This window comes from Nelumbo nucifera, chromosome 8 (genome assembly GCF_055504915.1).
Source record: "Nelumbo nucifera cultivar China Antique chromosome 8, China Antique-T2T, whole genome shotgun sequence".
NCBI classification, from domain to species: Eukaryota; Viridiplantae; Streptophyta; class Magnoliopsida; order Proteales; family Nelumbonaceae; genus Nelumbo; species Nelumbo nucifera.
In genome coordinates, this window is record NC_142656.1 from 25,838,090 (window position 1) to 25,865,807 (window position 27,718).

General features: G+C 39.2%; 1 protein-coding gene and 1 pseudogene across 7 annotated transcripts in view; one reads left to right on the forward strand and one right to left on the reverse strand.

The window, feature by feature from the left end:
- LOC104605409 (dynamin-related protein 3A-like) overlaps nt 1-21,556 on the forward strand; it is a 64,594-nt gene extending 43,038 nt beyond the window's left edge. For 3 of the 6 annotated variants that reach the window (XM_088892859.1, XM_088892860.1, XM_088892861.1), the window contains 7 exons: nt 12,910-12,952; nt 13,677-13,787; nt 17,189-17,337; nt 17,438-17,584; nt 17,706-17,758; nt 20,406-20,505; nt 21,067-21,556. In XM_088892859.1, the coding sequence (XP_088748985.1) occupies nt 12,910-12,952; nt 13,677-13,787; nt 17,189-17,337; nt 17,438-17,584; nt 17,706-17,758; nt 20,406-20,505; nt 21,067-21,261 (798 nt within the window). In that variant the 3' untranslated portion in view covers nt 21,262-21,556. The remainder of the gene's footprint in view (nt 1-12,909; nt 12,953-13,676; nt 13,788-17,188; nt 17,338-17,437; nt 17,585-17,705; nt 17,759-20,405; nt 20,506-21,066) is intronic. The other 3 variants (XM_010270162.3, XM_010270164.3, XM_010270165.3) reach the window with 1 other exon arrangement.
- Nucleotides 18,221-20,295, reverse strand: LOC148789779 (transcription factor ICE1-like; annotated as a pseudogene). Its single transcript, XR_016079381.1, has 2 exons — nt 20,079-20,295; nt 18,221-19,995 (listed from the first exon to the last, which is right to left on the reverse strand). The product of XR_016079381.1 is annotated as a transcription factor ICE1-like (transcript).
- Nucleotides 21,557-27,718: the final 6,162 nt, after the last annotated feature.

Here is a 27,718-nt window from a genome sequence, read left to right on the forward strand (position 1 = left end):
TCATAAATCAAAAGTAATAATTGCAGGAATGGAATTGAGAGACAAACAAAATTAGAGAGAGAGGGCAGTGAGAGCACAACGAGAGGTCTCCTGCATTGCCCATCTGGAAGGCAGAGAAGATACGAATGGAAGGCAGGGATATTACTTTCTTGAAATCTGAACCATCTACTTTGGTTGGAAAGTCTCCCTGCGGCCAAAATCCAAATATGACCAGTGTAAGATGTTAGAATAATGTTAAAATAACTTAGTTGCAGATGTTAGGGCCTGTTTGGCTAATTAAAGTGTTTTTTTATTTCGTTTTTTATTTCTGTTATGTCTGTTACTGTACTCAGGGGCACAAGGGTCTTTTCCCTTGTTATTTTTGTTGCCCTATATATAGTAAAATAAAGACTGGCGCCGCCAGTACTGTTACATTGCAAAACCTTCTCTCTTCTCTCCTCTCTTCTCTTCTCTTCTTCTCTTCTCTTCTCTTCTTCTTCTCTTCTCTTCTCTTCTCTTCCTCTTATCTCTGGCCGGCCACACTGTCAAGATGGTATCAGAGCGGGAATGCTGATTAAAAGAGAGCAGATCGATCAACCCTACTGTCAAGAGAAGATCGATCAACCCAAAGAACAGATCGAACAGACTAGCAGAACAGAAATCTGATTCTAGACTACAAAATAGCTACAACTGGTACAGTTCTCCCTATTTTTCTCTTCTTTACCCTCCTTGGTCATGTGCCGAGTGAAAACCCTATGAATCTGGGGCGGCTGAATGCTGTCGAACATGTGTAACCCCAGTTTTCTTGGATCGTGTGATCCTGTTCATGTGTTAAGACAACTGTAGGTCAAGGATGACCTGTCTTCTCAATGGTTTGAGTTGACTATAAGTAAGAAGGATCTCTTCTGCTGATTAGTGGCTGTTAGACATTCTGGAATTCTGGTAGGTGGGGACTGTTAAAACTATACAGGTCTGAAATCTGCCGAATATTACCTTAGTTTTTGTCCGGAATTTGGTATTGTTTGTGCTCAACCTGGTTGTTAAACCCAAGTGTGTGGGTGTGAACTGAGTGGAGCATTGTTTTGTGGAGTAAGGAGGGGTCCTAAGTCCGGTGTTGGGGACTGATTAACTGCTTGACCATGTCGACTGAGAATTCTGCTACTTCAGAGATCTCAGGGAGCCACAATGGAGTGAGTGGGGGAATGGATATGAGCTTTCCCATGGCTGTTATTCCCTTTGATGGTCTGAATTACCTTGAGTGGTCTAGGGGAATAAAACTCTATATCACTGCTAGGGGGAGAATAGGATACATCAATGGGAGAGTAAAGGAACCGAAGTATGGAAGTGCTGAGCATGATAGGTGGAACCAAGAGAACAGTATGGTGATGTCTTGGCTCTTGGTTTCAATGCTGCCACAAGTAAGGAAGACTTTTATGTGGGCTGAAACTGCTTGTGAGATATGGGAACAAGCAAAGTCCACTTATTCAGAACAGAGACACTATGCCAAGATATATCAACTACAAGCTGAATCTTCTACTTACAAGCAGGGGGAGAGGAGTCTCTCGATGTACTATTCTGATTTGACATCAATATGGAAAGAACTTGATCACTATTAGAATGTGAATTGGAAGTGTGATGAAGATGCAAAGGCCTATAAGTCACTTGTATCACAGCAACGAGTGTTTGCCTTCCTCCTAGGGCTGAATCCGTCATATGAGTCCATCAGGGTACAGATCTTGGGTAGTAAAGACTTGCCATCAGTCCAGGAGGTGTATGCCTTGGTGCATGTTGAGTGGGCCGACTTGTGTTTAGTTTATTTCCTTTTAAATTAAGATGTTGTTGGGCCTTGGGCCCATTAGTCTTTATTTTTTAAAGAGTTGTAATTACTTAGGTTGAGTTGCCGCCCTACTTAGGGCATCTTTGTAATATCTCATACTTAAGTTAATTATAAATAGAATGAGGGGCTGGCGGCTAGGGTTAAGTCAATCTATCCTAGTCGACCTTCTTCTCTTTTCTTCCCTTTCCTTTGTCTCTTGCTGAAATCCCCAACTTTCTACTCTTCCTTTCACAAGAAGCTTGGCCGAAATCAGCACATAAGGTTTTCTACTTGGTATCAGAGCGGGTTGAAGGTTCTTGAAGAGATTCGTTCCTGCAGCCCTAGATCAGCCGACTGCATGGAGATTTAAGAGGCTGATCGAAGCTTTCAGGTAAGCCCAATTTTTGGATTTTCTTGGTTGATCTATATGCCCTATAGCTGGTCTAGGGTTTCTCATCAGAATCAGGAAAAACTGGAGAAAGGGGAAGAGTCCTGATTTTGTTGGACTCTTCAATTTTGACCTAGGTAGTGGCGCCCTATTTTTTTAGGGTTCCTCTGGGTTTTTTGTAAGGGGCGATTCAAGTTCCATGTGGTTTGGAGGCCTCTAGAGAGGGCGGTTGCTTCTTCTCTCTCTTTTCCCCATCCCACCGAAAAGGAATCTTTCGTGGGAAGAAAGTCCAGGACACCAAAGGAGTGTCGTTGGTTCCAGAAGGTATTCTGTTTATTCTTGGTGCATTTTTTAGCTGTTTTCTGTACCTCTTTGAGACACATGGAGGGACACAGAGTTGAATATAAGCCCGGGAATGAAATGAGACCAATGGGAGGAGGTGTTGGAGACCCCTTCGGAGCAGGAACCATTACTACAGTTAGGTTGGATGGTACAAGTTACTTGGAATGGTCCCAATCTGCAAAGATGGCCATTGGGGCTCGTGGAAAATTGGGGTATATTACTGGTGAAGAGGTAAAACCCGAAACTGGCAACTCCCGGTGGGTGCAAGAAAATTATATGGTAATGACATGGTTGTGTAATTCTATGTTGCCACATATAAGTAAAAACTTTTTATGGGCAAACACTACTAAGGAGATATGGGATGGGGTGGCAGAGACCTATTCACAGAAGGAAAATGTTGCTAGGGCTTATCAACTAAGAAATCAGATTATTGCTACTAGGCAGGGAGATAGATCTGTTGTAGCTTATTTTTCAGTCCTTAAGACCCTGTGGCAGGAGATTGATCATCTAGAGACATTTGCTTGGGAAACCACCAAGGATGCAGCTACCTATCAAAGACACTTAGAGAAGTATAGGGTGTTCAAATTCCTTGCTGGCCTTAACCCTGAGTATGACATTGCACGACAGCATCTTCTTTCTAGGGACAGTGTCACTCTCTCCCAAGCATATGCATTCGTGTCAGGGGAGGAGTGCAAGAGGGATGTAATGATGAAGAATCTCATGACTGATCAGTCTGCTATGGTAAGTGTTGTGAAACCTAAACAGAATGGCAATGAGAACAAGAAGGAAGACAAAAGGGATTTAGTCTGTGACTACTGTAAGAAACCGAAGCATACAAGAGATACTTGCTGGAAGCTTCACCCACATCTTGTGCCAACCAGATTGAAGAATAAGAAAGGAAATGCACATATGGCAGTTACTGGTGACACTCCGGCCCCTCCTACTACAGCTGCCTTGGAGTCTGTTGCAGCTGCTGCAGTAAGGGCAGAGCTTGAGAGGTTTGGGTTACTTCTGAATCAGAGGGATACAGTTAGTTCCAATTCAGCCGCAACCAGACAACAAGGTACAGGTAGCACAGGTGGAACTCACTCTACCTCCCTTGCCCACACAGGTAGTCCACATGTCACTGCAAACTATGTTTCTGCTTCAGGTAAGGAGAGATCTCCTTGGATTATAGACTCTGGAGCCTCAAAGCACATGACCCATTGCTCCACCATTTTCTCCTCTTACCAGCTCAGTTCTGGCAGAGATAGGGTCTCCACAGCTGATGGATCCCATGTTCCTATTGCTGGGAAGGGATCTGTCAAGATTAATGATTCCATTTGTTTACCCTCTGTCCTCCATGTTCCTAGATTGAGCACCAACTTGTTATCTGTTAGTAGTTTGACTAAGAATCTGAACTGCTCAGTAATTTTTTCTCCTGGACATTGTATTTTGCAGGATCTGGATTCAAAGAGGACGATTGGGAGTGATTGTGAAGTGAATGGAATCTACCTCCTAGATACTCTTCCAATTCACCAAAGTCATCATGTTTGCAAGGGCAGTGAGTCAAAACTTGTGGATCAGATTATACTTTGGCATAATCGTCTGGGCCATTTGTCTTTTTCTTCTTTAAGTTCTTTGTTTCCAAAACTGTTTGAGTCTGTGAGTCTGTCAAGGTTGAAGTGTGAAGGTTGTGAACTTGGAAAGCATTGTAGACACTCTTTTAAACCAAGTAATAAAAGATGTTCTTCTCTTTTTGATGTTATTCATTCGGATGTGTGGCGCCCTTATCATGTTCCCTCTATGGGCGGCTATCGCTATTTTCTCCTGTTTGTGGATGATTTCTCTCGATATTCCTGGATTTACTTGATGAAATCACGTGATGAGGTACCATCCTTGGTGAGACAATTCCATCAGATGGTATTAACACAGTTTGGAACTAGAATCAAGATGTTCAAATCTGACAATGCTAAGGAATATTTTGAGAGACATCTTGCCTCATATCTGTTGGAGTATGGCGTTGTCCATCAGAGTAGTTGTTCCTACAGTCCACAGCAGAATGGTGTTGCAAAGAGAAAGAACAGACACATTGTTGAGACGGCAAGAAGCATGATGATCACAGCGACAGTTCCGATTCGTTTTTGGGGTGATGCTGTTCTTACGCAGTATATCTGATTAACAGGATGCCTTCTCGTATACTTGGATTCAGCACTCCATTCAGCCTTCTTTTTCCTCAGGGGGAGATGTTTCATATTCCTCTAAAGGTGTTTGGGTGTGTCTGCTTTGCGCATATTCTTGGTCCTTACCGTTCGAAGCTTGATCCCAAGGCAAAGAAATGTGTCTTCCTTGGATATGCAGAGAATCAGAAAGGGTACCGCTGCTATGATCCAGTCTCTGGGAACCGGTTTGTTACTATGGACATCACTTTTTTCGAATCTACATACTTCTTCTCAAGGAATCCTTCTCAGGGGAAGTGTTTTGGGGAAGTAAGTCAGCAGCCTATCCCTCTCCCAGTTCCAGTTCCTGTGCCTACTACTGTGCTTGACAACCATTCGATGTCACCTACCTTGCCCCCCCCCTTTGCGTTCCGTCTCAGAGTATTACTCACGGCAGAGACTTCATAAGGAGGTTGATTCCACTACAGCAGAACTCACACCACTTCCTGTCGATCTCTTGGAGACTCCAAATTCGGCTGATACAGATCCAGGTATTCCTCTTGATCCCTCTACTATTTCAGTTCCCATTTGACCCACTAACACTGTTACAAATAACCTTGATCTCCCTATTGCTCTTAGAAAAGGGAAGAGGAAGTGCACTGCTCATTGCATATCACAATACTTATCCTACAGTGGACTTTCTCCTTCCTACCGTGCTTTTCTCTCTTCTCTTGATTCCGTGTCTATACCCAATGGTGTTAGTGAGGCTCTCTCCAAACCTGAGTGGAAGGCAGCTATGCAAGAAGAGATGGAGGCTTTGATTAAGAATCAGACATGGGAGATTGTGGACCTACCAAAAGGCAAGGAGACAGTTGGATGCAGATGGGTTTACACAGTAAAGTATGAGGCAGATGGAAGCATAGAGAGGTACAAGGCAAGACTTGTTGCAAAAGGATACACACAGACCTATGGCATTGATTATCTAGAGACTTTTGCACTAGTTGCAAAGATGACCTCTGTTCAGATACTCCTTTCTCTTGCTGCCTCATACTCTTGGCCCTTGTTTCAACTGGATGTAAAGAATGCTTTCCTAAATGGGGATCTGCAAGAAGAGGTGTATATGGATCTTCCAGCTGGTTTTTATGATAATGCTAAAGAGGGAAAGGTATGCAAGCTGAAGAAGTCACTATATGGCTTGAAACAATCCCCTAGAGCATGGTTCGACAGATTCAAAAAGGCCCTGATCGTTTTTGGCTACACTCAAACTCAATCTGATCACACCTTGTTTGTGAAGCGCAGGAGATCCTTGGTGTCAATCCTAATTGTTTATGTGGATGATATTGTTGTCACTGGGAATGATCTGAGTGAGATTGATAGTCTGAAGAGGAACCTGCATAAGGAATTTGAGATTAAGGACCTTGGAGAACTGAGATACTTCTTAGGCATTGAAGTTGCAAGATCGAAACATGGAATTTTTATCTCTCAAAGGAAGTATGTCTTGGACCTTCTCCAAGAAACAGGGAAACTTGGAACAAAGGCAGCTAGCACCCCCATTGATCAGAACCACAGAATCAGTGCATCAGAAGGTGAACTAGTAAAGGACCTTGGGAGGTACCAAAGACTTGTGGGTCGGCTACTTTACTTGTGCATGACAAGACCGGACATCTCCTATGCAGTAAGTGTAGTGAGCCAATACATGCATGCTCCACGAGACCAGCACTGGAAGGCAGTTGACAGGATCCTTGCTTATTTGAAGGGACATCCAGGCAGAGGCATATTGTTTACTGATCATGGACAGCTCAAGCTAGAGACCTATACAGATGTGGACTGGGCAGGATGCCTCGATGACAGAAGATCAACTTCAGGAGTGTGCACCCTAGTTGGGAGCAACCTAGTCTCATGGAAGAGTAAAAAACAAACAGTTGTGGCAAGATCAAGTGCAGAAGCCGAATATAGGGCCATGGCACATGGAGTTTCAGAACTTCTCTGGATCCATTCTCTATTGGAAGAAATCGGTGTTCAGGCAGAAGAACCTATGATGCTATACTGCGATAACCAAGCAGCAATTAATATTGCTCATAATCCAGTCCAGCATGACCGAACTAAGCACATTGAAGTAGATAGACATTTTATCAGAGAGAGGGTAATTTCTGGAGAAGTTTGTCTTCCATACATTTCTTCTGATCTGCAGCTTGCTGATGTCCTCACAAAAGGCGTTGCAAAGAATAAGCTGGAGCATGATCTACACAAGTTGGGGATGTATGACATCTACTCCCAACTTGAGGGGGGGTGTTGAGTGGGCCGACTTGTGTTTAGTTTATTTCCTTTTAAATTAAGATGTTGTTGGGCCTTGGGCCCATTAGTCTTTATTTTTTCAAGAGTTGTAATTACTTAGGTTGAGTTGCCGCCCTACTTGGGGCATCTTTGTAATATCTCATACTTAAGTATAGAATGAGGGGTTGGCGGCTAGGGTTAAGTCAATCTATCCTAGTCGACCTTCTTCTCTTTTCTTCCCTTTCCTTTGTCTCTTGCTGAAATCCCCAACTTTCTACTCTTCCTTTCACAAGAAGCTTGGCCGAAATCAGCACATAAGGTTTTCTACTGTGCAGTCAGAAGAAAGCAGAAGAAGTGTGATGAATGGTGTAGAAGGGGAGTCAGTTGCCCTAGCTGTCCGGGGAAATTCAGATACAAATGTCGGAGGTAGCTTTAAAAGGGGTGACACTCAGAAAAAATCAGAAGATAAAAGCAAGCTTTGGTGCACTCACTGCCAAAAGACACGACACACGAAAGATACATGCTGGGATCTCCATGGAAAACCTAAATGGGCACAGGATTTGGGTAAGAAGTCAGCACCGGATCAGGGCAAGAAACCAGGCCAGCAGAATCAGAAAAGGTATAACTCAGCTAATATGGCATCGATAGAGACTAGTCCTTCCGTAACTCAGGAGAGACACCCCGGTTCCGACCCTAAGGAAGATATTATCAACTCCTTCCGTGAACATTTGGAATTGTATGGTAGGACTCTTCGTCAGGTGGATTCTGGGCCTACTCCTTCTACCTCATTTGCGTCTACATCAGGTAATGCCACAGCCTTCCATGTGTCATCTCATACTACTGATTCTCCTTGGATTATTGACTCTGGAGCCTCAAATCACATGACCGGTAAGTCAAATTCGTTTCAAACATATAACCTTCTCTCTAGGAGAGATAAGGTAAGACTGACTGATGGTCCTTTTTCTACCATAGCTGGCCGAGGCACCATACCTCTCCCACTTGGCCTTACTCTTCCTAATGTCCTGCACGTTCCGAAATTACCTATTAATTTGCTGTCCATTAGTAGTCTTACTCACTCTTTGAACTGCTCAGTCACTTTTTTTCCGTCTTCATGTGTGTGTCTTACTCACTCTTTGAACTGCTCAGTCACTTTTTTTCCGTCTTCATGTGTGTTTCAGGATTTGAACTCGGGGAAGACGATTGGTAGAGGAAGCATGGTGGATGGTTTCTACGTGTTGGAGAATAATGCTGGTCTAGTGGCGACCGAGTCCACAAGTTCGTCAAGTGAGAGTCAGGCCTATTTATGGCATAGTCATTTAGGTCATCTTTCTTTTGCGTCGTTAAAAGTTATGTTCCCAAAGTTGTTTGAGTCCTTGTCAGTGAGTCAGTTACAGTGTCAAACTTGTCAGTTGAGTAAGCATTGTAGAAGTTCTTTACCTTTACGAAATAAAAGATCTGAATTTCCATTTCATATTGTTTATTCTGATGTTTGGGGCCCTGTTACTCTACCTACTGCAGCTGGCTATAAGTATTTTGTTACTTTGATTGATGATTATTCTCGATACACTTGGGTTTACCCTATGTGATCTCAAGATGAAGTGCCACAAATTGTGAAAGATTTTCAATGCATGGTGTTCACTCAGTTCCAAACGGAAATTCATATCTTCCAGTCGGACAATGCAAAGGAATATTTCCATAGTGATCTCACGAAGTTCTTTGCTTCGAGTGGGTCACTTCAGCGAAGCTCTTGTGCCAGGACACCCCAACAAAATGGTGTGGCTGAACGAAAAAACCGTCACCTTCTCGAAGTTGCTCGTGGCTTGTTGATTCATATGAATGTGCCAAAACAGTTCTGGATGGATGCAGTATTGTGTGCGACATATATCATCAATCGCATGCCCTCTCGGTTACTAGAGTATAAGGCCCCACATCAGCTCTTGTTCCCTACAGCCCCGCTGTCCACCATTCCGATGCGTGTTTTTGGGTGTTGTTGTTTTGTCCACAACCTGTCACCTACTCGTGGTAAACTTGACCCTCGGGCTATTCTTTGTGTTTTTCTTGGTTACCCTTCATCTCAAAAGGGGTATCGTTGCTATGATCCCATTGCCCGCAAGTACTATATTTCCATTGTTGTCTCATTCTTTGAGAGTCAACCGCTCTTCTCGGTTTCTCCTCAGGGGGAGAGTAGGGTTGAGGAGAAACAGGCGACAACTCAGATTCAACTACCTCCTTTACCCGATCCTCCTCCGTTCTGAGTTTTTCATCGTCGCCATAAGAGCCAGCAGAGTTCAAGAGTCATGGAGTCGGACACTATGCAACCAACATCATCGGATTCACCCGAGGCAGATCCATCTCATCAGCCAAGTACACTTGCTCCCATTGCTCCTTTAAATGTTGATTCCCCTATCACCAATGATCTTAATATTCCTATTGCTAAGAGAAATGGTGTTAGATCTTGTACCACTAATCATCCTATCTCTAATTTTGTGTCCTATAAGCATGTTTCACCTTCGTACCGTGCCTTTCTCTCTTCTGTGGATAGTGTCCCCATTCCTAAGACTGTGGCAGAAGCTTTGTCAAAACCTGAATGGACAGATGCAATGCAGGAAGAAATTGATTCTTTACACAAAAATGGTACTTGAGAGTTGGTAGATCTTCCTGAAGGGAAGGAACCAGTGGGGTGCAAGTGGGTATTCACAGTGAAACACAAAGCTGATGGAACTGTTGAAAGGTACAAGGCTAGACTGGTAGCAAGAGGCTTCACACAGGTATATGGAGTGGACTATGTAGAGACTTTTGCTCCAGTAGCGAAGATGAACTCTATCCGGATTCTCCTTTCCTTGGCAGCAAATCTTGACTGGGATCTTCACCAATTGGACATCAAGAATGCCTTCTTGAATGGTGACTTGGAAGAGGAAGTGTACATGATCCAACCCCCAGGGTTCTGTGCCAAAGGCAGTGAACAAAAGGTGTGCAGGTTAAAAAAATCCCTATATGAGTTGAAACAATCACCTCAGGCTTAGTTTAGTAAGTTTCATTTAGCAGTCCAATAGATGGGATTCAAACAATGCCAGTCAGATCATACCCTGTTTGTGAAAAGAGGTGAAGGTAAAATTGCAGCTCTTATTGTGTATGTGGATGACATAGTGATCACAGGAGATTGGGAGGCTGAAATCCAGAGACAAAGAATCCTTAGCCACTAAATTTGAGGTGAAGGATCTAAGCCCCTTATGATACTTTCTTGGAATTGAAGTTGCCCGCTCTCACAAGGGCATCTTTATTTCCCAACGGAAGTATGTACTAGATCTACTAGAAGATACAGGCAAGTTGGGGGTAAAACCATCTAATTCACCTATTGAACCTAATCACCATCTAGGAGACAGTCAGGGAGAGTTTTTGAAAGATGTAAAGATGTTCCAGAGACTCGTGGGGAGACTTTTGTATTTGTCTATGACCAGGCTTGATATTGCCTATGCAGTGGGTGTCCTTAGTCAATTCATGCACAGCCCGAGGACAACTCACTTTGAGGCTGCAGAGAGGATCTTGAGATATCTCAAGAAGTTTCCTAGAGCTGGTTTGTTGTTCCAGAAACACAATCACTTAAAAGTGGAAGTATATATTGATGCAGATTGGGCAGGAGCAGTCAATGACTGAAAGTCTACCAGTGGGTATTGTGCCTTTGTAGGAGGAAACCTTGTCACATGGAGAAGCAAAAAACAAAGTGTGGTGGCTAGATCCAGTGCTGAAGCAGAGTATAGAGCGATGGCTCATGGGGTTTCGGAAATCATGTGGATAAGAAATCTGTTAGGTGAACTAGGTTTCGCAGTAAGCAATCCTACGTCACTCTACTGTGACAATAAAGCTGCCATCAATATTGCTGCTAATCCAGTTCTGCATGACAGGACAAAACACATTGAAGTGGACAAGCATTTTATCAGAGAGAAACTTGAAAGTGGAGAAGTGTATACACCATATGTCAGCTCAGAAGAGCAACTTGCAGATATCTTCACCAAAGGTCTTCATCATGTGCGGCACAAAGATTTGTGTGACAAGTTGGGCATGATTGACATCTATGCTCCAACTTGAGGGGGAGTGTTAGAATAATGTTAAAATAACTTAGTTGCAGATGTTAGGGCCTGTTTGGCTAATTAAAGTGTTTTTCTATTTCGTTTTTTATTTCTGTTATGTCTGTTACTGTACTCAGGGGCACGAGGGTCTTTTCCCTTGTTATTTTTGTCGCCCTATATATAGTAAAATAAAGACTGGCGCCACCAGTACTATTACATTGCAAAACCTTCTCTCTTCTCTCCTTTCTTCTCTTCTCTTCTTCTTCTCTTCTCTTCTCTTCTCTTCCTCTTATCCCTAGCCGGCCACACCGTCAAGATAAGACATTTATTGGCAGCAGCCTGATTGGAAAATCATTCTTCCTGAGCTCCTCATGTGCACAAGATGATATGGAGTTGGGGTTTTCAGAATGATTTACAGAAGAAATGAAGAAGACGATGAAAGGGAGTGATAGTGCGGCAATGGAAGAGGTGTCCGACGTCTTTATGTTGCAAAATTACCATGTTTCCCCTTTTCCCATGTGAAAACAAGGCATATGTGTTTGTAAATTTAAAATAACGATGTTGAACACACAGTTCTTTGGAAGCTTTTTTGAAATGAAGATATCATCATTTCTTAAAAACATGTTCTCGGATGCTTGTTTCGTTCCCAGAACAGAACATTTCTTGCTATTTTATCCATCCTAACATATTTCCATTTCAGAAAAACACGAGGAATGCAGGAAAATTCTTGAGGAACGATACCAAACGAGGCCTTAGTTTCCAAGCTATTTTTTACTTCAATGGAGCCTAGTTTGGAACCTGATGATATTAGTGGTGACAAGATTGAAGTTGTAGGGATGTTTTAGAGACTAGTGTGTAAATTTATTTACTCGTCTATCACCAAACTTAACATTGAACATGCTACTAGAGTCATTAGCCAATTCATACAATCTCCTTGTGTTAGTCATCTCAATGCTTTAAATCATATACTTGGCTACTTAAAAGGGTCACAGAGAAAGGGGCTCCTGTTTGTATAATAATGGTCAAATGAAAATGGGGATTTATATTGATGCTGACTAGGCTAAATTTGTTTTAAATAGGAAGTCCACCCATTGTTGGTGGCAATCTAGTTACTCGGAGAAATAAGCAGCAGTCTATGGTATCAAGATCAAGTTGAAAATCTCAGATAGAGCCTTGGTGCATTAGACTATTGTGGTTGAAAACCATTTTGTTTGAACTTAGTCATCTTGTAATGGGTGGAATGAACTTATATTGTGATAAGAAAGTTGACATCAATATATAGCTAGAATGTTCATGCGAAACTCCCAAAGAAATTTATCTATCCTTTGTGGAGACAGGTGAACTGTTGACTGATGCGTTGACCATGGCTATGAGCAAAACTCAGCTGGAGAATGTTCATGGGAAATATTCATCCTCCAACTTGACGGGGGCTGTTGAGATATTGGAAATAATCCATGTTTTTACTATAGATCTGATTATACATAATCACATAAAGGCATTATTATAATTTTCCATGTCATTCTCTTCATATGCTTAAAGAAATGATGATGTGAGGTCATCTTCTTTTCTCCTCTCAAATTCTTTTTCTTCCTCTTTCATGCCTCTCTATTTGCTTCTAAAATCAAGAACACACACTAGTCAATACAAATCAAGATCAAGTCGAAATCAATTCTATAGACAAAATATTCAGTTAAAATTTTAGGATGTTAATTGTTAATGGTATGTTAATGATCCCATTTCATCTTTGTTCCTTGTTATTAATTAGGAACGAAGATTGCTAATTAAACATGTGTTCGAAATGCCTTTTTTCTGAGATTTTGAAAAATTCAACTACTTTTGTCCTTGCATCTTCCTTAAAAGTTAATGGAAGTTTCTTTTAACTACTTGATTGTTGGCTTATTACAGGGAAGTCGGCCTCAATTAAATAATGACAAACCTCCATCATCTGGTAAGCATACTATTACCAATTAGCGTTCAATTCATACTTCTTCCTCCCAGGAAACTTAATGTTTCTTAATATTAACTGATCAAATCATGATTTTTTTTTCTTTTTTGCTTTTTGACTAAGTACTTTTATCTGGATGCTTCACACAGATGAAATTTTATGAGAACTTAATAGGTAAGAAGTTGCCTTACAAGAAAGTTTACATATATAACAATTAACAAGTAACCTTTTCCTAGCTTTTATCAGAATCATCCAGATTATGATCTTTGAATTCTTCAATAAATTTGACCACTCTAAAAAGAAGAAAAATAAAAACAAAGAATGGCAGTCCACATCCTTGTAAATTCTTGGGAATGATATGCACCAAAGTGAAAAATAGAAGGGATAGACAACCATTTGGGATATTGGAAAAAAAAATCATGTATAGTTTGACTCCAAGAATAAAAATACAGTCAAAGAAATGTAGTACAAGAACCAATTGATTAGAGATATATTGTTTTATATGTTTTAATTTTAGAAAAAACTAATTTACCGTACATGTAAAATTATGTTTATATACATATAAGTATATTTATACATATATATGTAAAAGAAATTTATTTTGTGTTATTTATAAATAAAAGAACTCAATACTTTTCATCATGTATTTTGAACATGGTATCATTCTTGAACATGCTTCTTCCACTATCATCAAGATTCTGATGGAAAGAGGATTTCAAATGTGCAGTAGATGAATTTTGTGCAAGGAAGAAACTGGTGCCACCCTTCACTTTGGGCCTATGGGGTTGGAAGGAGGATGATGCTGTTAGTAGAGATGTTAAGAGATTCCTCTACCAAGGTAGAAAATGTGGCGATCTCTTATGGGTGAGGGTAATTCCTCTTGCTACTTAGGTGGGTCCTGGATGCTTGGATGGTAAGGGCAATCCAGATGGTGGTTCTTATAAATGATGTCTACGGTGGAGGGTATGGAGAAACAGGAAAGCCTTTTAAGAGAGAACCCATAAAGGGATGTAACCAACACGTACTATGCAAGAATCCTCAGGAAAAAGGAAAATTTATTTCTGGAGGATCTCGCTGGACACGTGGCAAAACCCCAATGGTGCTCCCTTGATAGCCAACATAAGGACAAACATCCCCTTTCCTAATAGGAAATGTCTTCTTTTGGACTCTTCTCTTTACAGCCTTGGGATCCTCTCTATAAAAGGGAGAGGAGACAAACCGCAAGACACAGAATTCTGAGAATCATCGACCGAAATCCTTTGACCTCCTCTTCCCCAGAAGACTAAGCCTACCTACAACCTTAACTCAAGACCAATCCCATCTTCGTCTTTCAAGGAGACCATCCCACATTGCCTCACCACCACACTTACAAGATTATTTGGTAGATCTTAGAATCATTTGCATTTTCAATGAGTTTAAGCTTTTCTTGAACTCATTCTATCATGCAGTTTTGACTCTTGACGCTTATAGGACAACTTCACAACATATTATTTTGTCTACAATCTTAGTTTCTGAGCTTCGTTTAATGATTTAGAACAATATAATAATTTAAAAAGGTGTGTCTACGCTTCTTTTATCATTTTGTAAAATTCAATTCTATAGTTTTGCATATTTCACAATGTTTCCACCATTGTCTGTAATTTTTAAAATATTTTCAACACTAACATGTTTCCTATATTTGGATGATTTACATTTCCACTGACACTGACATTTTAAACCCTGTGAAAGACACAATAAGAAGGATAAAAGGTGACCAATCAATTAAGAGATTTAGTCAGTTTACTCGCAGGGAAAAAACTAAAGGGGAATTTGGGTACATATAACATGGAAGATAAAAGTGACATTAGAATCAAGAGACACATTACCAGTACCAGTGATAAAGTAGTACCATCAGCCAAGGTGACATTCTATGGCGTATGAGAAGGAGACAAGGACATAAATAAATCTGAAGATCCAATCATATGGTTTGAAGCTCCAGATTCTATTATCCAAGGTGTAGATTTAGAAAAAGAAACTAGACCATCTATACCAGACTTAGCAAGGGTGGCAAGTAGTACTGGAAGAAGAAGAAGAAAGACGAAGCTTTTCATACTCCTCACATGTGATAATTACCAACTGCAACACCAACTGCAACCTGATTATCCCAAGTGGTTGGTGGCCATACAAGTCATGACAGAAACTAACAATATGTCCTTCATGGCCACATTGGTTGCATTCACACACCTGCCCATGGCCACCACCACTTCTGCTACCATCCCTAGCACTTCATCTCTCCCACCACCATGATCAGAGCCTCTTCCACATATTCCTCTACCAGCACAACCTCCTCTAGCAACAGCCACAAAATCTGGGTTTATTAGCAACCTAGATTTGTTCTCGCTACTAGAAAGAGCCATAAGAAACAAATTTTCTAGTCGTTGCACACTCTCACAGACTGGTTTTCTTCTCACAATACCAAACACACTTATGATATTTCAGCAATCTACCTCCCAAACTCCATATGAATGCACAAAACAGAGATCATATCATTCAAGAATGGCTGGTCCAAAGAAACTCAATGAATCTGATTGTTGATCTCAAGAACCAATCAGCCAATCAAATGATTGCAACTTGCTGACCATCCTAACACTGAACAAATACCTTGTAGGCAAAAATCAAAACTGTAACCACACACAGGTTACTATAAGCTCATCACTGTAACATAAAAACAGCATATTTCATAGCGCAAACACTGCTAGGACTTTCTGCAAACACCACAGCTTCACAATAGCTTTGCCACCAACTATCTAGTGCTGTCCACCTCTCACAATTCAGGAAACATACAAAAACCGAATCACCACTTGTTATCGATCACTCATCATTTGTTGCTAGTTTTCTAGATTCATAGCACCACCAGTCACTTGAAACATACAACTTCTCATTCAAGGGTTGCCGATCTCAAGAAAATCAATTAAGCTTCCCAACCCAGAATTCTGAATCCAGCCTGAACACTCAATCCCATCACCAATAACCTAAGAAATTCTCACTTGACATATTAACTTCTCCCTCTTTGAACTGCCAAGTAGAGGGGGCCTAAAGCACCACTTGAATCTCACCATCTGCTGCAAACTGAGGCATAGAAGCCTCTAAGCACTGGTCTGATCAGTCACAGCAACCCAGAAAATTTTTCTCCCATGTGTAGAGGCTGAGAACTCTAGGTGCAGAGTAGAGGAAATACCTAAGATTGAACCAGGTATCAAATATGCTCTGATACCATGAAAGTAACCTGGTATGATTTCAGGTGAACCAATAAATCAAGTGGGTTGACCAGAAAAACAGGAGAGTTCTCTCTTCAATCAACTGACGCCCAAATTGTTTGTTATATAATAAAGACCAGAATTACAAGAGTGCCCTTGATTAAGAAAACTAATGACAGGTATCTCCTGCTGCCTATATTTCTAACAGTGCTGAACTAGTAGCCTAGCATCATCATAAAATATAGCCCATGATATATCACAGAATGCTTACCCACAACACAAGTAATTACATAATGTAAACTCTAATTTTTCTTTAAAGGTCATGCAACTTGTATATTGAGGGCATACCTTGTCCAACTCTACTATTACACAGGCATTTAAACTGAGGATTCATAATTTTGAAGAGTTAATACTGCAGACATTTTGGTAAATCCACCTGATTTGCACTTAGCTGATTGGTAAATCCACCTGATTTGCACTTAGCTGAGCCCAACACATTTTTTTGGAGAAGCGGAAACAAGTCAACTCATGAACACACATTGATTGCAAGAACCCTCCAAAGACAGGGTGTCCAGACAACATTGTAAAGAGGTCAAGGAATGAATGGTTATATAAAGATATAAGTAGCATATAAAATGGATTAAAGGATAACCAAAGCCAAACTTCTCATACAGTCGTAGAAAAATGAAATATCATTACAACTTTGACTTTGAAAGATAGGTCATGGGTGGATGTTGTGGACACATTTGAAATAGGTTGTTGAATTTTAAGGAGCCTTTTGAGGTCCAAACCCTTATCTGAGGAAGAACTTTTTGGTGATCTTGAATTCTCTCTGATGATGCTGCACCAAATGTGTGGCACATGAATACAATGTTGTTTCTTACATTCTATGCTTCTGTGCAAGGAACTTCTATTATGGAAAGCAACTTGAAAAAAAAAATCTGACAGGAAGTTGAAAATGCAAGTATTTGGAGCTTGGAATCTCACTAGCTGCTATTTGAAGGTAATTCAACTGGAAGGACTTCGGGCATTTCATCATTATTCGGTGGTAGTGAGTCCCGTATATCCTCTGGAGGTAGCTCATCTAGTAAATCCTTTGGTGAACCCATGCATGATGTTGTGCATTTACCTACAACAGTCCAATTGAGAGAGGTAATGGCTTAATTCATAGGTATTGCTTAGTTCATGTCTGAGTTGATATATTTTCTTTGTTGTGAAACACTAAATTTTCTACTTGCTTATGTTGTTTCAGCCCCCAGCCCTCTTAAGACTTTCAGGAGTTCATACGGAGCAACAGGAATTGGAAATAATAGTGATTAAATTGCTTTTGAGATCTTACTATGATATTGTCAGGAAGAAGATTCAAGATTTTGTGCCAAAAGCTATAATGCATTTTCTGGTAACTTGTTATTGTCTTTTCTTTTCTCCATACATAGTACCTCTTACTGGCACTAATCAGAAGATTCTTATCTGTTTCTTAGGCATTCCATCTGAACTTTTCTTCTTGTCATGTGCCCTAGGTCAACCACACAAAGAGAAACCTTCTTAGCACCTTCATACAAAAACTGTACAGGTACAGTTTTCTCCAAGCACTATTGGTAATCATAAATATTTCCAAGAATCTCTGTGACATGCAAATTATTGAAAGGACTACTTTAATTTCTTATGGAATGCCAGATAAACCACAAACCACCTGAAGTTGAGTATGTTTTAATCAATAAAATATGACTTATATCACTTGTGAACCAAAGTTCCAAGAAATTTCTGTATCCCTTAAACTTTCATTGAGAACCAAAGCTCCAAGAAAATTATCTTTATGGGATGGCTATGGAAGTGATTGATTTATTTTGCAAGTTAGAGAGAGAACAGATTCTAGGGTATTTATCCTTAAAGGCAACACCCCCCAGCCAAACATCCTCCCAAAACTTCATCAGTCCCTATCTCCAATTCTGTAGAAAAAAGTTAAATTGATTCTTATTTTATACATGTTGTCCATGCAATTTTGATTTCTATAATATGCTTGTTTGTGACGGGGTTAATTAGATATGTCTAACTTATTCAAGCAAATCTTACAATCATTTTCTGCTTTTATAGACCATATTTAGTTTGGTAGAGTTGAAGAATTATATATAATCAGGGTCGCTCGGTCCTCCATCATGTGGCCTCCAAGCCAACAACCAACTACTACTATATATGAGTTCGGCTTCTGTCCAGGCACAGTTCGCACATTCGGAGGACGTGCCACGTGTCCTCCGAATCGTGTGAGGTACTGAAGCGTGCGAATCTTCTTCAACTCCATTAGTAGTGTCTCCCATTAGATCTGGGTTAACTTGGACGAATCGGCTCCTCTCCTCTCCTCTCCTCTCCTCTCCTCTCTCACAGACTCACGCTGGTGACAGTGCTGTTTGTAATGGAACCGTTGCCTCCATTCTTGACAATCTCATCGACCTTGTTATTCTCCATAGCTTCATCCGAGTCATAATTGAAACCCGACCCATCGACGCTCCCTTCTTCCACCTCATCATCCTCATTGTTCTTCCTCTTCTTCTCCTGCTCTTCCTCCAACTCACCCTTCCCCTTGTTTTCCTCAACACTAGCTGAAACACGACAACTTTCTGAACCCATCAAAACCGAATTGCCCGCCGCTGCAGCAGAGTTCTGCTGGAAAGCAGCTCTCTTCTGGAAAAGAGTGGGCTGTGCTCCAACAGGCGGGAAAGTTTCCAGGGGCCTCAAAACCTTAGACCTATTCAGAAACAGATTATTAGCAGAACCTTCGAAACCTCCAAAACCAATCGAACTGAAACTGCCACTGACAGAACAGCCGTTCTTGGCCAAAGGCAGCAGTCTGGTACTAGGGAATTGCGAATTGGAACTCAGATCGGGAGTACTCATCTGACCATCCTCTCCTCTCCTCTCCTCTCCTCTCTCACAGACTCACGCTGGTGACAGTGCTATTTGTAATGGAACCGTTGCCTCCATTCTTGACAATCTCATCGACCTTGTTATTCTCCATAGCTTCATCCGAGTCATAATTCAAACCCGACCCATCGACGCTCCCTTCTTCCACCTCATCATCCTCATTGTTCTTCCTCTTCTTCTCCTGCTCTTCCTCCAACTCACCCTTCCCCTTGTTTTCCTCAACACTAGCTGAAACACGACAACTTTCTGAACCCATCAAAACCGAATTGCCCGCCGCTGCAGCAGAGTTCTGCCGGAAAGCAGCTCTCTTCTGGAAAAGAGTGGGCTGTGCTCCAACAGGCGGGAAAGTTTCCAGGGGCCTCAAAACCTTAGACCTATTCAGAAACAGATTATTAGCAGAACCTTCGAAACCTCCAAAACCAATCGAACTGAAACTGCCACTGACAGAACAGCCGTTCTTGGCCAAAGGCAGCAGTCTGGTACTAGGGAATTGCGAATTGGAACTCAGATCGGGAGTACTCATCTGACCATCTGTAGTCAAACCGTTAAATCCACTCAAGACACCGCTTCCCCTGTTTTGGCAAACAGGGGAGCCTGAACTCTGGGTCCCCTGTGACCGCGCGAGAAAGCCCGGGTCGCAGCCCAAATCGAAACCATTCTCAAAAGGGTTATTACAGACAACGTTGAGGAGCGAAGACAAGCAAGATTTAGGAGGCAAGAACGACTATACTTGGGAGGGGTCGATGTTGAACACTGATGAAGGAGTACATGAGGACGAAGAGTCCACAGGCTGCAACAGTAGGGTCTCTGCTGCAGAAGGGTTGGAAGAGAAAGCAATGTCTTTGATTTCTTGATGGCCTTGGTTGTTTGTCGCCGCCGCCGGGTGGATGGCTGCCATCCAAAACCATTAGGGTTAGGGTTAGTCTTCATGGAAGAAGAGATGCAAGGAAGATGAGATGCAAAAAACTCCATACCTGAGGTTGATCCGCCGCCGGTGATGATTGCCGCCGGGCGGATAGGAGAGAACGTGAGCCTGCGACAGGAGAGGAGAGGAGTGGAGAGGAGCCGATTCGTCCAGCTTAACCCAGATCTAACGGGAGACACTATTCGGATTCGGAGGACACGTGGCGCGTCTTCCGAATGCGCGAACCGTGCCTGGACTGAAGCCAAACTAACTATATATAATTTGAAATACAATTACTCTAGGCCCCTATAAAGGATTTTTTTCTTGGTTCTGCCCCTACCCACATTCTCTTCCTGGAATTTCTTTTTATTTATTTATTTTTTTGTCTACATTGCAGAGAGAATCTCTTTGAAGAGATGCTTCATGTGCAGGATGATACTGTTGTCAAAAGAAAGCGTACTCGAGAAATGTTCCAGGTTCTTCAACAAGCCGTTCAGGTTAATAATTCAAAACAGCTTCGTGAAGTGATATGTACTCATTTTCTTGGCCCATCAAAACCTTGATATCAAGCCCTTTTCTTTTTTGCAAGATAGGCTTTAGTCAAATTTCTTATGCTAAAATTATAAAGGAACAGGTATCCCTATATTTCAGAACTAGATGCGTGCATGCATTTGTATGCATATACAAAGTAGTTTGCTTTTTAAAGCTGTTTTAGAGGACATCTACCTTTGTTTTCATTTAGGTTGTGTTTGGATCATAAACAGTAGTGAAAATGCTCCTTTTTGTTTTTTGGGGGTGGGGGTATTCCCAGATTTAGTTATCTGGATTCTGCTGTTTGTGTCCAGTTCTGTAATGCTCAGAATTCCGAGGTTAGTGGGCTCCAATGGTGTTTTCTAGGTTCCAATCATTTGAATTTTACTCGCTTTTTTATTTTTCTTTTTTAATAGGGAATTTCTCAATGTCGTTATACTCTTGCTATCATGTTCTTTTTTTTTTTTTTTTTGCATTTCTCTTCATCATCATTTAACAAGAAACTGTTTGTCCATATCATTTTCTAGACACTAGAAGAAGTTGACAGTGAAGTGACATCTCGAAGTTCAATTTCAAGCTCAAGCATCGATACTGCCACTGGTTTGCCAAAGATTCAAGGCCTTTCCTCTCCTATCTACACAACCTCTAATAGCGATATCAGTTCGCACACACCATCTCTCAATAGTTTCAAATCCCACAGATTGCTTCACTCATGGGAATAGCCAATAACTTTCAACTCTAATGGTTTATACCAGTATCCAGGTGGTGGTTGAGTATCCTGCAGTGGAATCATGGGTGGATAATAAGGAGCCTGAACTGGAACTTAGGTTAGTGGTAAGGTTCTTTATGTAAATAGTCCCTGTTGATTATTAGTCACCTAAGCGTACTTTTTTTATTTTATTTCGGTAGGCAGCTTTGATTGATAAGGAAAAAAGAAAAGAAACAGAAAAGAAAAATGCTGTTTTGCTGTATGACTGTGTCTACTATTCATTTATAAAGGTCGGTGTATTGTCGAAATGAACAGCTCACGCTTCTCACCACATTTTGATATCAATAAAAAGTTCTACCGGGAAGCAGAACATGTTCTACTGGGAAATCTATATCATATATATAGAACAATTTATGCCACGTCATATGCTTTCTCCTCAATCACCTCACTTCCACTTTAATTTATCATGTCACCTCTTAAATCTCCCCCCCCCCCCTCCTTCCAGCATTCCTACAATCTATCGGATATTGCTTTTAATCTTCTCCACATTTTCAAAGTATCAATTAATTAAATATCCGTTACTAATTTAAGCTATTTATCCTTAGACAAAAAATAAAAGGGTTCAACAATGATATGGAAAAGATATGATATCCGAAAAACACCTGACCAATCAACTGGAATCATAGACTTGAAAGCGAATTAGGTGTTATTTATTAAAATTTATGGGTGGGTTTGACTGGTCAAATCTCTTTCCATACCATATCTTTTTTATATCATAGATTTTTCCAAAATAAAAAGGAGAGTTTTTAATGAAAAAAATTTAAAAATTTAGAGTGGTTTGATTTAATAGCTTGATAAATATAATTATTTAATAACTTAATAAATAATTAGTAAACTTTTATCAATTTAAAATTAACTTAAAAATAATGGAAATTAATAAAACATAGTTAAAAATAATAAACTTAGTATAAATAAAACAAACTTATTTAACAATTAGTAATAAAAATAAAAATTATTAATAATAATTAATATAATTCTTTTAACAATACATAACACAAAAATAACCCTTAGGTTGGACTCTATCCAACTTGGCCTAATTGGTAATGTTATAAAGCTCCTTTTGCTTCAATTTCAGTAATATAGGATTAATAAAAACTATAATCCCATATTAATAGAAGTTATATATGCATATATATATATATATAGTAATTGATATAGGAATATAGAATTAATATACTAATATTATGATTAATACCAATATAGAAGTTATACTAATACACTAATAAGAACATAGTATTAATCTAGGATAATGAATAATATAGGTTGATAATAATAAAAGAATATTAAGCCATAATTAATAATAATGTATGATTATTAACATAGGATCATATCATGATAAATTAATTATAATGTAGACACCTCATTAACTTTAGTTAATTAGTTAAGTTATTTTAGTTGAAAATTTATTCTAATGCAACAAATTAATGTAAGTCAACAACGTATTGATGAAATATAAGCAATATATCAAATAATCTAGAAATCAATATATATATATATATCAAATAATCTAAATATTAATTAATATAAATAAAAAAATGAAATTACAGTTAATATTAATTGACATCTAAGCCTAATTAATAGAGTTAGCTCAATCAGCATTAGTATATCATTCCACCTTGGTATGGCCTTGTTTAGGGAAGAGAATGCCTCCACTAGGGTGTCCCTTTAAGTAGGATAAAACTCTCTTAGTTGCCATAAAAATGAGAGGGTTTAGATTTAAATGGGTGCATATACTTACTCAAAAGACTCACAACAAATACACTATCTAGTCTAATCATGGAAAGATAGGGAAGCCTCCCAATAAGTCTCTTATATTAGTGAACATTTGAAACTGTCTCACCATTACTCTCAAGTTTATTACTTAGATCCATAGAAGTATCGCTATCTTACATCCCAGCTTTCCAATGTCCTTCAATAGATCAAGGATATGCTTTTTTTTTAGTAAATCAAAAATACTTTTGTCAAATTGAGCAACTTCAATTCTAAGGAAGTATTTTATAAGATTAAGATCATTTACTTCAAATTGTGAGGCAAAGCATTCTTTAACTTTTAAATTTCTTCCTTCCAATTCCCTATGGTCACAATATCATCTACATACACAATCAAAATGGCAATTGAATGTGTGAAATCTTGTCATTGCACAAAACCAACTTGTTAAATAACATTGTTGGACCTCTCAAACCATGCTCTAAGATACTACTTCAAACCATATAGAGACTTCTTTAGGTGAGAGACTTTATCTTCATTGACTTATCTACATTTGAAATCTAAGAGGTTGAGACATATGCACTTTCTTCTTCGAGGTCATCATTCAAAAAATGCATCATTCACATCTAATTGATAAAGAAGCTATGAAAAATTGATTGTCAAAAATAATAAGACCCAAATACAATTCATTTTGGCAACTAGAGCAAAAGTCTCATTATAATCCACACCATGTGTCTAATAAAACCCCTTTGCCACTAGTCTCACCTTATACCTTTGCCACCAGGTAGAAGGAAAAGAAAGTTGTATTCACAGCCACAAGAAAGTTTTTCTCATATGCACGATCAACTAAAAACATCAATCAGGTTTGAAGAATTTATTAATATATTTTTGTATAGCCATTTTGTTGGGTTTTATAACCCAATTTTGAAGTAGAGTTGATAAAAAATATGAACAAATTTCATTTATAGACATCAACAACAATAATAATTGATTGGACGTATTGTTAAATGAGATTATAATCATGTATGACTAGATGAATTATTAAGTCGAATGAAAATAATTTCAGAAATGCAAAACTTAGGAACATCAAATGGCCCCTTCTACTTCAACATCACTTAAGAAATTCCATGCATCACACAGGGCCCAACTAGTGGTAATATGTAAAAATGTTGTTTGATATATGAGAATAAGAGTTAAGGAATATTAGGAAAAAAAAATTTTAATAAAGCTATAGGGAAGAATGATAAAGAAAATTAACTCAAATAAATGGTGTTATATATGAATGTTCAACCAAAAGATTAAAAATTAAAGACAATTTGGTCATTAAATCAATATTAAAAGAGTTAATATTCATTGAATTGGACTGGCCCAAGACATTGAATTGGACTAGTCCAAATTGGTCCAAAATATTCATTGGATTGGATTGGACCTGGTCCATTTATAATGGACTCACATTGGACTAGATCAGATTGGACCAAACCCAGACCAATTGACACCCCTACCCTCAGCAGCTTTGCTTCCTTTCTATTTAAGAATATTATTATACACCATTTCTCAAAAAAAATATTTAGTATTTTATCAAAGAAAAACTTGGATTTAGCATCATTGATGTATTTGTAGGATTTGTGAATATTTCCTTGATATATCCAAGCATATCCATATCTATCCATCATATTCATGCATATCCAAAGCATATCATATTACGCATTTATTTCCAAATTTATCATATTTTGAACTTTAACAAAAAGATGGACAGTTTTTGGAGGTTCTAACATTCAAAATATCTAACTTCACTACATTTAGAAACTATAAAAAATTAAAAAAAAAAAGTATGTGATGCCTTCATAGATCACAATATTAATTTATTGAACACTTCAAAATATGGTTATTACTTGTTTTGGCTCTCTCTATTCTTTTTTTTTTTTTTGGCAAATTACCCCAACCTTTGCACATCCTAACAGTATCAAAAGGTGAGCGGCCATTTACAAATTGCCCACTCATTGCACCAGTGACCAAGTTTTCAACTAATATTAATCATAGATCAATATCAATGAATTGGTCTCAACCATTCAAATAATGCATAAAAATCTCTAAAAAGATCCGGGCCGCGTATAGTAATTTATCAAATAAGACCTAAGATCTGGACCATCAAAATGGTACCCGAAATCGGTCAATTAATCTCACCCATTCAAATAATGTACCAAGGTTCTGGCCTTTTGTTGAAAAAACATAAAAAGGATTTCATTATGTCTAATCCATCCAAATTATATGCTGAACTCAAAAAAAAAAATCAAATTATATGCTAAATCAATCTGAAAAATCTATTCCATCAAAATGATAACATGAGGCCAGCGAATCAATCTCAACCATCAAGTTTTATACTATACTGGGATTTGAACTAATCAAGGCCATTAAATATTATACCAAACCAATCCAAAAATCTAGGCCATTAAAGTGGTCTCTTAGAGCAATCAATTAATATCGAAGAGATGCACCAGATAGTTGAAATCTTGGTACATCACTTGGCTGGTTGAGATCAATATATTGATATTAATTTTTTATTTTTACTCCAGGGCAGCCACCTTGAAAGAAGAGGGGACATAGCCCACCTTGCCCCGAATCCAAATAATTCCCTCACCTCACCAGACCCAACCCTTAAAAAAGTAGGGGGAAAAGACAACTATTTCACCCGAGCCACATACCAGCCCAATTTATTGATATTAAGAAAATACTTGTTTGCTTTGACTTTTGGGTTAATTTAATACATCATTTGGATGAGTTAGATCAGATGATTCATTTCTCATAAAAGACCACTTTGATGGGTTGATTTGGTGCATCACTTCGATTGTTTTGAGCCATCGCTTGACTCAATTTGCTTAGGTTATGTTTGATTTGAGGGAAAAGTAGGGAAAGGAAGGAAAAGGTAAAAAAAATCTATACAAGATTTGTAAAGGTTTTCTTATCTTTTCCTTCCTTTTCCTACTTTTTCCTTCAAACCAAACATAGCCTTAGGGTGCATTTGATTAGAGGGAATAGGATCTTCGAATCGAAATCAGAATCAGAATGACTCTCCTACGTTTTGGTTGAGTGGAATGGGATTCCCCCATATGGGGGAATGGCCATTTCCGACCCCATCCCAATTGTGATTTCCATTCTGGTCCATTTATTTAATTATTTATTTTTTGACAGAAAACATCCTATTCGATTCCAACCCTTATTCCATTAAAGTTTGAAGGCTCTGTAAGCAACTCCTTCAACCTCCATACTACCCACTGTCGCCGCCGTCGACCCCATATCCGGTGAAGTAAGACAACCGCCAACCAACCCCATCTCTGGTGAGTTAAGGCCATTGTTAATCATTCATAGTCCTTTTCTTCTTCTTCTTCTTCCAAATCAGCCACCACCGTTGTCGCTGCCAATCCCATCTCTTCAATTTCTGGATTTCTGTAAATATCAGAAACCATAAAGTAGAAGCATGATGTACAAATGCTATGTGAGAATGGAGTTAAGGAAGTGGACGGAGCAGAGAAATTCATCAAGGAAGAAAAGTTTCAGGTCATCGATCTCAGCAATATGTCTATGGAGTCTATCCCCAATCTGTCTCTGAATCTCACCACTATCAGCAACCTAGATATTTCTCTACAATTTTTTATTAGCCTCTTGGTTTCTATTCTGTTTAGCTCTTTGGAGTTCTTTTTATCTCCACATATCAAATCTAAATGCAGTAAAATGAGTCTCAGGTTGTATGGCTTCTGGTTCTTCTACTTCTGAAATTATTCTTTCTTCTTGGCTTCGTATACTCTACAGGTCATCCAATAATATTATTTTATTTCTTTGTTGTACAAGCATGTCTATAAATAGAAAATCTTATAAGCATGTCTTTTCTTCAGTTATCTTGTTTTATTCCTAAATTTAATTTATCTATTTTTTTCTACAATGTCAATAGAGCATTCCAATCATTAAACAACAAGACTACTGAACATTTTCGTGTCAAATGTTCACTCAAACCAGCTTAAATCTCTCCCGAATTCGATTGGGTGTTTATCCAAGCTCCCAGATCTTGAATATCTCTGGAAACCTTATGGAATCCTCTTTAGAATTATCGAGAGGTGGGTCCTTTCTTCTTCTTCTTCTTCTTCTTCAGGATTGCTCTGTTTTTTCACCATTACTATTGAAGTTCTTTTAAGAGGGCCAAAGTTGGAAATTTAAGCTGATTCCCATTCCAGCTTCTGGTTGAACCAAACAGCAACGGTCAGAATCTGATTACGGTTCCTGATTGAACCAAACAGGCACCGGGAATAAGTGATTCTGATTCCCATTCCTGGAGATACCAATTCTAATTCCGATTCCAATCCTGTCCACGAACCAAACTGACCCTTAGATTGACAAGATTCTATGCATAGCTTTGGTTCATTTCTTGAACTTTCGAGATTAATTACTGATATTATTTTTTGTCAATAATATCAGTCAATGGAAAATGATAAATTCATTTTTGAAATCAATAAGGCTGTGTTTGGTTTGAAAGAAAAAGATAGGAAAAGGAAGTTCAAACCAAACACAACCTAGGACATTTAAAAGATCTAGAGGTGACCACTCTTAGGCTGACCCGAAACCTGGCCTGTAATTTCCAGGCATGGGTAGTTGGATAGTTGGGTATGGGTTTTACGTCCAGGCCCAGATTTACATCAGTCCTGAAAATCAAT